We start from the raw sequence: 13,928 nt of genomic DNA on the forward strand, positions 1-13,928 counted from the left end.
CCAGCTAACGCCCTCTTTTATGGCCCTCCTCGATTTTAAACTCAGACATGACAGCTGAACCATCCACATTCTATGCAAAAAATGTTGATGGAATGATGTTTGATTAAAGATTTCACTGTGAAGTGCCAATAGAAAAATCCCATTTGATGAGATAACGGTAACTGATTTTTAGTCCATATTTTGTTACATAGTAAATAGGAAAAAAACCTGCAAAGAAATTGACCCCAGTTGTATCTCTTATAGGGTTTATTAGAACCCAATTGACAGTATGGTACCTGAGGGCTTATGGAAGTAGCCGAGTGTAACTACTCATCTCAAAGACAGGGTGGAATGCTAGGAGCCAGAGGCTGGGTCAGCTGCCTGCTGACGTTGGGTAGCCAAGGAGTCTTTGAAACTGGAAGGGATTGGCCCCTCGACCCTACAACACCCTGTCCTGAGAGATGTTGAGTCGACATGTTTATTCTGCGTTTAGCTGATTATGCGAGGCAGCAGCCTGGAAATATTGATGAGCAGGAGTTTCTAGCCTTCTGGACAGCTGGTGGAAAGGTGGAGCCCCAGGGGATGTGACCCCTAGACTATGAATGTGAAGAGAAAGCAGCCTGGAAGCCCCGTCCCCGGAGAGCTAACGCCAGGCTGATAAATCACCCAGGGGAGTCCGACAGCTACCTGGGCGGCCTCCAGGGACTTGGATCCCAGGAGGCTGCAGATGGAGGGAAGGGGTCTGTGGGCTCACTGAGGGGTGTGAGCCATCTCTCTCGGACGGCACAGGAGAGAAACTAGTTGTCACACCAGGGACAGACAGCTCCAAGGGCAGAAGGATCTAGTCCAGGGGGCCTGTAGTCTAGTAGCTGCGCCCCCTGGTGGCCATGACATTTAGCCACCGTCGTAGTCCTGGATGGTGAGTGGTGAGTCATAAAGACAAAGGTGAGGGGGCATTTACACAGAGGCACATGAAGGTGGCCCTTCTCCACCCACTGTTCCATGTATTCCTGTTTCTCCATGTAACAAAGCAAAGGATGGCCACAGAATGGAGCGGTTAGGATACCACGGGAGTGGTCTGATCCCAGATTTTTAATAGTGTGGCCGAGGGCAGGATTCCCAAGGTCTCTATGTTCAGTTTCCTCAGCTGTAAAATGGGAATTACTAGGGTACCTACATCATAAGCTGGTTCTTTTGTGACTAAATGTGCTAAAAAATGCAAAGCACTGAGAAGAGTTTTTGGAATATTGTTAAATGCTACATAAATATCAACAAAGATAATGGCATGAACGGGGGCAAGGCCAGGCCTTTCCCAGCAGGCTGGACACGAGATCTGTTTTCTGAGCAGGGTTATCTGAATGCCTTTAACCCATCAGCTCTATGTGTCACAGGCACGATGTGCTGGGTCCAGGAAACAACGTCTAAAACACCCTAAACTGATTTACTTTTTAGGCTGAGAAGATCCCCTGGGGAGAGATAGCTCATTTCTGATTTTCTGGGTTTGTACAACAAATCCATGCAGCTCCCTGAGAAGACACCCCGTTTCTCTGCTCACTTATGAAAGTGGCATATTCAGGGGGAGATGTGCCTGAATGAGTGTTTTCCCAAATTATCAGAGATACTCAGACAGGGATAAACACCATCTCGGTGTTCTCCCAGAAAACTTGGGGGCTGTGTTATATGTGTACAAGCCCAGACATTGGACTCAGCCCTTCACTCCAATTCAGTAGCTTCATCACTTATTAGCTGTGAGACCTAAACAAGTTACTTAATCTCTGAAACTCAGCTGCTTTGCCTGCAAAATAAGGACAATAATACCTTCCCACTGGGGCAGTTGCAGGAGAGAAATTCCTTTAAAAGAAGTGACACAGAGAGAGACGGCTGACCATCATGTGCTGTGCTCACTGCCCGTGGAGCTGGAGCCCAGGGCTGCTCTCACTAATTGTATCTATGATGTGACCCGTCAGTGTTGAGCAGGTGGCTGATCTTAACACTTACTAATGACCTGGTCAGGAACCCTGCTGCATGAATAGGACGGTCATACATTTCCAGGTTTTTCTTCTCCAAGCAGAAGACAGGTTTCACAAGACGTAAGGACCATGTGTCCCTCCAGTCTCATCTTCCTGCCCTGAGCAACTATGCTGCGTCTGCCCGTACGGGGGTCCGCTATGGAGACAGCAGGTGCTTAGCCAGACCTCCCACGGGCTATAGCTCTTGCCTGTCAGCTCTTTGCACGAGAGGCCCTTACCATGCAGCTCCTGGAAGGGACAAGAGAAGGAACTGTCTGCACTCACTTCCACCAGGGACTTTTTGATGACTCGGCTGATGTCTCTCCTCCACTCGGGGATATCAGGGTTGTAGTCATCCAGGTTCGGAGAGAAGGATAGGCGAAGGGACCGGAATTCCTCTGGGGAGACAACAGTAGGGTGATCACTGTAAGTCCATGAGCTTTCTCAAAAGTGTGTTCTATTTTATGTTCTATGCAAAGCCTACCTACAGTTGCCAAAGAGAGCCTTCTGGAAGGAAAATCTACCCCATTCTAAATCTTCTACATCCCCCAGCCTTCATTTTCTAAACCAAAGCCCTAGGTCTGGCTCATGCCTCGATCTGCAGCCTTTGCACACTGTTCCTAGCTCTGGACTGTGCACTCCTGGACACGAAAGCCCCGGCGCACCCTGAATGCACGGTGAGTTTCTGACCCGAGCCTCTGCACACACCGTCTGTCCCTTCCGAGGAGCACCCCATCCTTTCTATCTCCACGCACAGTATTCAAACTCTGGTTCAAGCACTTACCTGACTGAATACTCCCCCCACCATGTTTCAGTGTCCTTTTGTAGGGCACTACTGTGCCTTGTACACATCTTCATTATCATCATATGATTGTCTTCTTCTTATTATTATCATTATGTGATTACATGATCATAATTATTATCATCATCATTCTGTTGCTATGTTTTATTTGTATGGACCTTTCATTTGATGGAAGTTTAAGCTCCTGAACCCAAATAATTGGTTGACTGTCTCCGTAGCCCCTGAGTTCATCTTGGTCCTCAGGGCCCTTGGTCCTTACTTGCAAAGTAAGATGGGCTGACAAAAGCAAGGGCCTGACGGGGAGAATCCGGGAAGCCCGAGGAGCTCAGAGAACCGCAGTACCAAGATGCATATGTGACACTTACGGAAGAGAGGGAGGAAGGCTTCATGACCGTCCTGCAGCGTGAGGAAGGTTCAGCAGGACCGTCAGGGAGGCTCTGAAGGCCCACTGGCAATGAAGGAGTGCCCTGCATCTGGGGAATGGGTCTGCTTTAATATCCCTGTCACACTGTGTCATTAGCTGGGATCAGCCCATGGGAGGCACGGCCTTGGCCCAAGCACAGTGACGAGTTTCAGAGCCCAGCTCTGGAGAACTTAGCAGAGTAAAAGTCAGGTCATGTTGCTGCCCTAAAACCTGCTAGTGGCCTGACATGGCATTTAGAATAAAAATTCAGCTTCTTAACCATCACCTTCATAGCCCCACATAGCCCGGTACAGGCCTTCTCTCCTGCCTCCCGTCTAAGTCTTCCCTGCACTCCAGGACCTGTCGCGCCCCTGCTCCTGCATGCTGCCGTGCTCCTTCCCACATGAGCAGTCCTCCACGTCCCCAGATACAGCACAGGCAGCTTCTCCTTGTTCAGTCTCTCCCGGGAGAAGCCTTTGCCACTAGCAACCTGAATTATCCTCCCTTCCGCTACCTCAGACACCCTTCACCATATGACCCTATTTGTCATCTTCATACTTCTGGCTAGGTGAGGTATTTTGTTTTTACTGTCTGTCTCCCACACTGAAATATTAGGTCAACGAGGACAGCAACTCTGTGTTCCTGGCCTGCACATGGTAGGTTTTTCAAGTCACATAATTAATAAATTTTTGCTCGATAAATAAATGCACAAACTTCACTGGAGGCTCTCTGTAATTTATGCACGTACTATATTTCTTTCTGGTTTTAAGCATGTCCTCATGTTTCAGTAGCGGCTCAGTGACATTGGCAATGCCAATTATACATTCAGAAAACATAAGAGCCCACTTCTGCATTTCCTTACAATGCTGAAGACTTACCAGACACAGGCTTTGACGACTCTTAAATTACAAGGTGTGTATGATGGTGGTTAGCCTATTCCAAAGTCTTATTTTTCAAAGCCCGTCTATCTATGAGACACTGGTCACCCAAATGAATACCACCACCTCAGTGTTGATGGAGAATAATGAAATGCATCTTAACTAGCAGCATGGACAGCAGAAGGCCTAATGGAGCCCTAACTTTTCACTTTAAAGATAGAAGTTGATGTTTTTTTAATTTTCCCTGAACCTCTTGCCAAACCATAGAAACTCAATCTTATAAGGGAAGGTGTTTATTGCAGTAAACAGACACCCACAGAAAAACAACACAGCTCTCTCTGTAATAACTTAGTGAGCCCATTAGCGGGGCATAGGAGCCGTACACTTCAGTTTACTCAGCAAACAGGGGATGAATGTAGGACCACTGAAAAAGGTAAATAGCAGAATTGAATGAATGAATAAATAAATATATACATGCAGTTAAGCCTTGAATAACATGTAGGTTAGGATGCCATCCCCCACCTGGCACTCAAAAATTGACATTTAACTTTTAAATTTTATTTAATTTTGAGAGAGAGAGAGAGAGAGAGAGAGAGAGAGAGAGAGAGAGATGCAGAGTATGAGCAGGGGAGAGGCAGAGATCGAGAGAGACACAAAATCCGAAGCAGGCTCCAGGCTCTGAGCTGTAGCACAGAGCCTGACCTTGGGCTCGAACTTATAAACCATGAGATCATGACCTGAGCTGAAGTCAGACACTTAACCGACTGAGCTACCCAGGCACCCTGAAGTTTAACTACTAATAGCGTCTTAACTATTAATAAGAGTCTTAACTATTAATAGGAGTCATAATGAAAACATGAGTAGTCTATTACCACATATTTTGTGTGTTACGTTTCATATACAGTATTCTTACAATAAAGTAAGCTAGAGAAAAGAAAATGTTATTAAGAAAATCATAAGAGAAAATACATTATAGTCCTGTACTGTATTTATCAGAAAAATCTGTATGTAAGTGGACCTGCTTAGTTCAAACCTGTGTTGTTCACAGGCCAACTGTGTGATGTGTGTGTATGCGTGTGTGTGTGTGTGTGTGTGTGTGTGTGTGCATGTGTTTGCAGCACATTTACATTTTTCTTTTGTATTTAAAAGCACACCTGTGCCCTGGAGCAAATTAAGGGAAACAATGAAAACTAGATTTTCTTTCCGACAGTCTGTTTTGTGGCTTTGGATGGACAATCTCTTCCCAGTTAATTTCCCAAATATAATGATTCCTTCAGTCTGACCATAATGAACTTAACGTTCCCCTCAGCTTGACTAAATTTAGGGAAATTTCTTCCTGACCACAGCCTCTGACCTCCCTTTTCTTAGAGCATTTACTTTGGAAAACTTGCAGTTGTAGATTCCTTCTCTGCTTTTTTGAGATGCACATCTTCTCCAACCCAGGAATGTCTTTCTTAGGCACCTGGGAACCATATCATTGAAATGCAACCATCAAGAAAGATAGAAAAATAGCATGGAGTTCCTCGAAAAATTAAAAATAGAATGACCATATGATCTAGGAATTCCACTTGGGTCTATTTACCTGGAGGAAACAAAAACAGTGACTTGAAAAGATGTCATCACCCCCATATTCACTGAGCATTATTTACTGCAGCCACTATATGGTGATAACTTAACTGTCCACGGACAGATGAATGGATAAGGAAAGTGTGGTCCACACCTACAATGGAATATTATTCAGCCATAAAAAAGAAAGAAATTCTGTCACTGCTGAAAACATGGAGGAATTCTAGGAGTCTTCTGCTAAGTAAAATAAATCAGACAGAGAAAGACAAACATTGTAAGATCTCACTTATATGTGGAATCTAGAAAAAACAAAAACAAAAACACAACCTCAGATACAGAGAACAGATTTGTGGTTGCGAGAGTTAGGAGTTGGAAGGTGGGCAAAATGGGTGAGGGGTAAAGAGGTGCAGCCTCTAGGATAAAATAAGTAAGTCACTGGGACGTAATATATGACATGGTAACTATGTCATATGGTAACTATTAATACTACATTGAATATTGAAAATTGCTAAGACAACTAAAAAGTTCTCATTATGAGGGAAATAAAGAATTGTAACCATATATAGGGCTGGAGGTTCACTTGACTTGTGGGGATCAATTCACAATATATACAAATAATTATTATGTTGTATACCTGTAACTAATATAATGTTATACATCAATTGTATCTCAATACAAAGAAAATAAGATTGACATACTGTTTGTGTACCAAGAAAGGAAGGAAGGAACGAACAAAGGCAGGCAGATACAACAGATGTGTGTCCATGACACGGCAGGAGCCTAACATTCATGAGCTCCAATAAAACACAGTCAGCCTAATTATTGATAATCCTCCATCTTCAAATTCCTCCATTATTTTTCCACTAGGTTATCCCAGGGTTTAAAAATATTCCTGACTTTTATATGAGTTGAGTTCAATCTTGCCTGTCTAACTCTGTGTGATATAATGTGTCCTGAATAGGTCACACAGGTTATTGAGATTTTCTAGTTATATAGGGGCTCCTGGGCGGCTTAGTCGGTTGGGTGTCTGACTTTGGCTCAGGTCATGATTGCATTGCTCGTGAGCTGGAGCCCCGCATTGGGCTTTGTACTGAAAGCTCTCAGAGTTTGGAGACTGCTTCAGGTTCTGTCTCAGTCTCTCTGCCCTTCCCCTGCTCATTCTCTCTCTCTCTCAAATATAAAATAAAACATAAAAAAACCTAAAAAAAAAAGATTTTCTAGTAATATGCACCAAACTCTGACATTTCATCTAACTGAAGGAAAACAAAGGATGTTTGCCCAGAAATTTGGTTAGAGGAGGGAAAATCACTGCCTTGCTCAAGCTTTGGATACAGAGACAATTTTAGCGAAGACAGCTCATTTGATGGAGAGTGATCTACTCTTGGATGACACCTTTAAAGACATTTTAGGGAGAAGAATAACTAAGCCTGGCAAGGGGGTGGAAGGCAGTTAGAAACAGTCCCTCTGGATTCAAATTCCTAAGCTCTCTCTGTTTATGATACTTATCTCCTATTTTCTCATTTGAAAAATAGTAACTACGGCATATTGCTCATAAGTCTGCTCAGCGGATTCAATAAAACATCTTATGTATCAAGTGCTTTGATCAGGTGCTGGTAAGGGCTTTGTCAATGTTAATTTCTACCACTACCATCACCATTATTATTATTACCAGAGCTGTCACTGAATAGCAGAAAGACTTAAAACCAGTAATTTCCTGTTTCTGGGCAACAATTTCCTATCTGTGAAATGATGGGATGAGTCAGTTAAGGCCAAAGACCTAGGTTTAACGTTCCCTCTGTGCTTCTGATGAGGTTGCTGATATGCTTAACTAGGAGGACATCTGTTGGGAGTCATGGGTCAGTGCCCATTAGTGACACGACATCCAGGGAGGAAAGAGAGGAAGGGAGTCTCAGGTGGAAAAGACATGCGAGCTATTTAGTGGATAATTTCAGAGCACGGGCCCTGTGTCTGGATGGGCAGAGTCAGAAGCCCAGCTCCACCATGCACTCGCTGGGGCAAGTTTTCTGCGCCAGTGAAGTAACAAGAGCATTAACAGCACCTCCTCTATGCCAGGGCCATCATGAGGATTTGGTGCATTCCCCGAGTATAGGAAGGAAAAGGAAAGAGAGCAAACAGATTCCCATTTTGGTCACCTGGCTGAGAGGTCGCTTTGCTGACCGGACCTTGTGAGGAAAACCACAGACCTGGTTTGCTTCCACTTATTGTCTGGGCTTAACAAGCCGCTTGCAGGGCCCCCGGGGGGGGGGGGTTGTAGAGGTAGGGGAGGAGAGGGGAGGAGGGAGGACACGTTATGACTCTAACACCCAGCCATGCGAGGAATAGTGTCCTTAGATTTGTTCAAAAGTGCTTACAAATTGCTTTTTGAATTTGAAGGTCAAGTTGGCAAGATGAGAAATGAAAGGCAGTACCTGCATCAGAGCCAATTAATTTTGGGACTGGGACAATTGATAATATTTGGGCCACTATTTAGTTTCTCTTTGTCTCAATCCTGGTCTCACCTGTCCTCCCTTCATCGCTCCCCTTTGCTCTCTCTCCCTCTGCACAGCATTTACCTTTCCTATCTACTTGAAAATTTTAATATTCCATGATGCATATTCATATTAACAATAATTTTCACCATCCACCTATAACACTCAGTGCATACCTCTCTATCTTTTGGTGTCAAAAAAAATTTTACCAAAATGAGACCGATTTGTATAAAATATCTTTAATCCCCCATTTGCTGTCAGTGATCTTAACCATTTCAGTAAATTTTCATTCTGTGCAATACTCTATGTTCAACTTCCCCAAATATTAGCAGATTGTTCTGTATTGTTGCTTGTTCAACTGATATCCAGTCAATGATGATACATGACATTGCTTTTTAATCGATAACAGTTTTTTTTTTAAGGATATATATTTGTGGAAGAGATCTTCAGAATATTTAGACACTGGTAGATTCTTTTTATAATCAAGACTCTTAGTGTTAAACCTTAATTATCCTGAGTTTATTCATTTATTTTGAGAGAGAGAGAGAGAGAGAGAGAGAGAGAGAGGAAGTATGAGTAGGATGGGGGCAGAGAGAAAGGGAGAAAGAGAGAGAATACCAAGTAGGCTCCATACCATCAGCACAGAGCCTGATGTGGGACTCAAACTCATGAACTGTGAGATCATGGCCTGAGCTGAAATCAAGGGTCAGATGCTTAACTGACTGAGCCACCCAGGTGCCCCTTAAAGTTGAACTTTAACAAATGCCTCAATATGATCTATTTTCTTTAATAATGGGGGTTTTAGATATTCAAACATCACCAAAATACCAAATGGAATGAATCAGCTTTACAGATAATGAAACTCATCCGGGCCCTTGTCAGGTGAGCGAGTGTATAGTGACCCTACGTGCACCAGAGCCACTTTCAGAAAACAAACCAATAAGCGCTCCAGGGGTCTTATGACAAAAACTATGCCGGGGAACCATCTCTCTCCCAAAGGAGGAGATCAGACGTGACGCAGCTCTTTCTTCACCACTACCCTCTCTTCTCGGGGTAGAGGTCACGAGCCAGGGGGGCCTGTGGGACCACAGCACCACGCTCCCTCATCCGAGCTCGCGGCCAGCAAGGAGTGGGTGCAGGTGGGCACTCACCATACACCGCGATGCTCTTCGTGTCTTGCAGGATGGCATTCCCAGCAGAGACCTGGACTGTGATGGTGTTCATCCCTTCAGAAGTAAACTTGAATGATATGCTTCCCTCCAAGGTGATGAGAGGCTAAAATGGGTAAAGGCACAGAGTGAGGGGATGGCTGTTCAATTACAGATGAGACAGCGGCAAGCTCTGAGCCACCAACAAGCCACTGAAGTTAGCACGGGCTCTTCCTGGGCGCCCCAGTGGGACCGGCTTCATGTATGCCTCCCCATCATCTTGAGTCCAGGCCAGAAAGGAGCTCTGAGAGCCATGACCCCAAGTGACCCTGCCCATTCCTTGTGAACATGACACCTCTCTTCTGCTGTCTTTACGCATGGATCTGGGGAGACTGACAGGTCCAGCTGGCTGGTGGGATATGGATCTCTATCTGTAACCTACTCATAAGCCGGCAGATCCCTTGATACAAAGAAATACTCAAATCAGACCAAAAGAGGCAGCTCATATGAATCCAGATGTAAGCAGCAGTCACTGAAAATCTGTGAGCTCCCACTTGTTTATCTCCAGGGTGCACCATTTACAGAAAATTACAATGGAACCCAGTGACCGTGGACACCCGAAGTGTGCTAGTTAGACTGGAGTGGCCTTGTGTGGCTTGGTTCCTCTGAGGAGCCCGATCAGCAGTTTCTGGAAGTAGCTGCTATGGAAACAAGTACTAATTGGATAGTGGTTTGCAGACTGAAAGGAAAAAAAAAAAGATTTGGAGCGGTGCCTGTAATATAATCGGATGCCGGGGTCCTGGAAGAAAAGATTATTAGCTTATTGACCTCCCTCCACTCATTCCTCACAAACATTTCTTTCCTGTCTTTTCTTAATTAATTTTAAAATCTAAATTCATGTTATTCCCTGTGTGGCAGAGGAAAGACTAAAGCCCAGCATAAGAAGTCTACTCAACATAATCTGTTGAGAGTTTGTTGTTTTTTTGTTGAAAGGTTTTAAAAAAAAAAGGAGACCTGGAAGAAAGTTGTTTAGCATGTTCACCTTCCAGCACCAGCTTTCAGGCAAATAACTTAGATTTCTCTTCTGCCACTGTGGGTAGTGGGCCTGATTTGGGCCCAGTTTGCATGTGTGGTTTCAGAAGAAAAATAAAGGGGGGCTTCTTCTTAGTAGCTGAGTTATATTAGCTGTAGAGGTGAGCATTTCCCTCCCCTGCCGGCACGTAGCAGGGCTGGGGCCAGGGCGGTGTCCTCCCCGGGTCTGTGCAAAATTATGTCTCCAGTTAAGGCCAACATTCAGCTCTGGGGTGGATACAGATTTGTACTGGAATAAGATGCACTATGTTTGCAGAGCAAAGCCACCAAGTGCAAGAAAATGACTCCGTTGGAGGAAGATGAAGTGTTCTAGTCCCACCAGCTCTTCCCAGAGCCCTCTGGGGAGGCCTGCGTCCGGCTGCCTACACAGACAGAGGAGAATTTGGAAGCCAATTCGAATCTCTGAGAATGGAGTAAGTTCAAAATGGAGCTGGCAGCCCAGTACGAGGGAAGACGGTTCGTGTCGGCACAGGGAGGCTGTGGCTCTGGCCTTGGGTGAAGCAGCGGAATGAGGGGGAGACACCACCTCATGTGTGGCCTCCTCAGTTTTACAATAAGAGAGGTTTATGGTCCCTGCGGAGTTAAAGGTGCTGCTGACTTCCAGCCAGAGGCCATGTTTTGGGAAAACATAAAGGGTAAAGCTGGGCCTATGTCTGATTCAGGGTGAGAAGGCCATTTGGGGGCTGGGCTGTAGTAAGTATTTGCTGCTTTGGACTCTCTGTTATCCACTGGCTTTTTTTTTTTTTTTTTTTTTTTAATTTCATGGACCATTTTCTCCCCTCTCTTGGACCATGTGGCTCCTAGGGAGGCTGATTTCAACACCTCTTTCTCCACCCCCAGCACTGGGAAGGCGTGGTCAATAATAATCCATTCTGGGACTTCTGTAAGAACTTCTGTGAAAGACCCTTCATTTTGCCTGCTCAGCTGTGAGAGTTAAAAAGCTCAGGTCGCTGCCAAGGGCCTTTGCAAAGGCAAATCTGACTGGAGAAGAAGGCCGACATAGAGGACGGTAAGGGGAAGGGGTGACAAGGGGAGACACGGACCGAAGGACAAAGAGAACAACCTGATGAGGTGACTGGGACCCGGAGAGCCTGTCCCTGACGTGAGGACTACCCTAGACCTTGTGTGACACAAGCCGCCTCATTTCCTATTTCCCCCCAGCCAGTCTGAGGCGAGCTGCCGCCGGCTGCCGCGTGGAAGGCTGACCCACCTCCGTGCTGTTCCCGTACCACCACACGTAAGTGAGGGTGCCCACTTGGCTGGGCCACAGCACTGCGGTTGCGTTGACCTCTTTGTTCTTCGTGGTGACAAAGGGAAGAGACAGGTGCACATGCTCCAGGGGACCTGAGGCACAAGAGAAAAGACGAGGCATAGAGAAGGAAGGGCTTTCTCTGCTTCACCTTCCCTGCTCTGAACTGGAAGCCTCCGAAACATCACAGTCCTATTCCCTGAGGAAGGTGCTAGGGCTTTCCCTGCTTTGAGAAAATATATATTGTGGCCCATTGTATCTCAACACTTCCCACTTACTGATCTTCCTTCCAGGTGCAAAAACCTGAGTTATTTATGTATAAAGCTTTAGACACTTACAAGTAACTTATGTCCTTAATAGAAGGGGCATGATCTGAGACGGCACAGGAAGATGCAAAACCTTTCCAAGAGGCCATATCCACTGTGGTAAACAGGGAGGAAGGAGGCTCAGGAAACCCATGTGGGTGGGCAGGGGGAGCTGGTGGTGGTGGTGACTCCACAAACCCCCAAACCACCTTAGATGTGATTGTTCCTTACTCTTTGTTGGATTTTAAAGATCTGTTTGTATATGAGTGTGCGTGAGCATATGTAACACCACCTGTTTTGAGGAAGAGGTGGATCTCCACGTTTGTGGAACATGGCAGGAAAGCCCAAGTGGCTGCCGTGGAGAGATGGAGGGAAAGAGTGGAAACCAATGAGATCTAAGAGGTATCTGGACACATAGCACGTCAGTCTGTGGGTTCTGAACTATGCATATGTCGTTTGTATGAATTCATTCCTGCATGTATACGCATTACATGTTCACACAATGTATGGCAATGACTATGTACCTCTCACACTAAAAACCTGTGAGAGTGATTTTTCTAGAAAGCCAAGTTGATCATGCTATTCACTCAAAACTAAAATTCAAAGTACCTAGTAATAATGATGATGATAGTTAACACACATTGATGTAAACTTTATGGGACAGAGAAGACAGGCTGCCAACTTTTAGAAGGTAAGAGTCTTTCATATTCATCTTTATATATAAAGAATAGCACAGGTCCTGAGATGTAGCAGATTGCGAATGTTTTTGTTGGGTAAATAAACAGATGATGCAATTTCTTGCTTCTGCTTTTGTCTATGCTTCTCTCTATAGAATTAGAGGCTTGAGGACCAGATACAGAACAGAATTGATTTCCTGGCTTATAAGCCATCTGATAAGAAATAGTTGTTCAGGGGTGCCTGGGTGGCTCAGTTGGTTGAGTGTCCAACTTCAGCTCAGGTTATGATCTCACAGTTTATGGGTTCAAGCCCCACATCAGGCTCTGTGCTGAGAGCTAGCTCAGAGCCTGGAGCCTGTCTTCAGATTCTGTGTCTCCCTCTCTCTCTGGCTCTGCTCATGCTCGCTCGCTCTCTCTCTCTCTCTCTCTCTCTCTCTCTCTAAAAAATAAATAAAAACATTAAAAAAAAGAAGTAGTTGTTCATAAGTCAGAATGGTTCAAGGCGATAATAAAAGGGAAGCACTCACTGAGTGATGACTGTGCTACATACTCTGCTAATGGCCCTTCTGATTCTCATTTGCTCCGCACAACAGCCTTATGAATGAGGTGGTACTATCACGTCCACTTAGAGATGAACAGAGGGAAGTGACTTTCCCAAGGTCACACAGCTAGGAAACATCCATTCCAGGGCGTGAGCCAAAGAAGTTTGATTTTAGAGCTCAGACTCTAGCCAGCTGACAAAGGCTCAAAAAACTTTTCCCATTTTAACCAAATAGCTATTAAGAATCAGTATCTACTGACTACTTAAATACATTCCAGGCATTGGTGAATGCACTTTACATATGCTCTCATTTCTTACATGGCTCGTGCTGTCCCCAGATCACCGTTTGCTCCAGCAGCAAGGCCCTGGTCTGCTCTGAGGTCTTGGCTTAGATACCTCTCTCATGGCACCTGCCAGCTTTCAAGTCTGAGTTCAGTGACCACTCTTCTGGAATGCTCTTCCTGATTCCCCTGATCTGAGTTAAATGACTCAGCCAGAAGACAAGGACTGGATGAGCTCTGTGCAACATGCCAGTTCCTTTCTAAAGGGGTTCACTGTCTTTGTCTCTGTCATGTATGAGTATTTAGTATATATTTTTAGGTCAGAATATCAAAGTAAGGATGGTGCTTGTGTGTTCTATTAATAGCAACAGTTGAATCTTCTTAGTGAAAGGTGGTCACTAATTCATTCAGTAGTTTTAGACTGCTGCCATATGTCGGGCATTATTCTAGGTGCTGGGGACACCTGGCCCTTGCTGGAGCTTCTGTACTACGGAGGGGGGCAGGCGTTG

The 13,928-nt window shown here is 45.1% G+C and overlaps 1 protein-coding gene across 1 annotated transcript in view; it reads right to left on the reverse strand.

Annotated features, from left to right (window-relative positions):
- Positions 1-13,928, reverse strand: part of SORCS1 (sortilin related VPS10 domain containing receptor 1) — a gene marked incomplete at its 5' end in the record, with an annotated part of 502,465 nt that overhangs the window by 31,882 nt on the left and 456,655 nt on the right. Inside the window, 3 exons of the mRNA XM_029920325.1 lie at positions 2,274-2,386; positions 9,278-9,401; positions 11,577-11,710. Coding sequence (XP_029776185.1) covers positions 2,274-2,386; positions 9,278-9,401; positions 11,577-11,710 — 371 coding nt within the window. The remainder of the gene's footprint in view (positions 1-2,273; positions 2,387-9,277; positions 9,402-11,576; positions 11,711-13,928) is intronic.

The sequence above is a fragment of the Suricata suricatta genome, chromosome 2 (genome assembly GCF_006229205.1).
Source record: "Suricata suricatta isolate VVHF042 chromosome 2, meerkat_22Aug2017_6uvM2_HiC, whole genome shotgun sequence".
NCBI lineage: Eukaryota > Metazoa > Chordata > Mammalia > Carnivora > Herpestidae > Suricata > Suricata suricatta.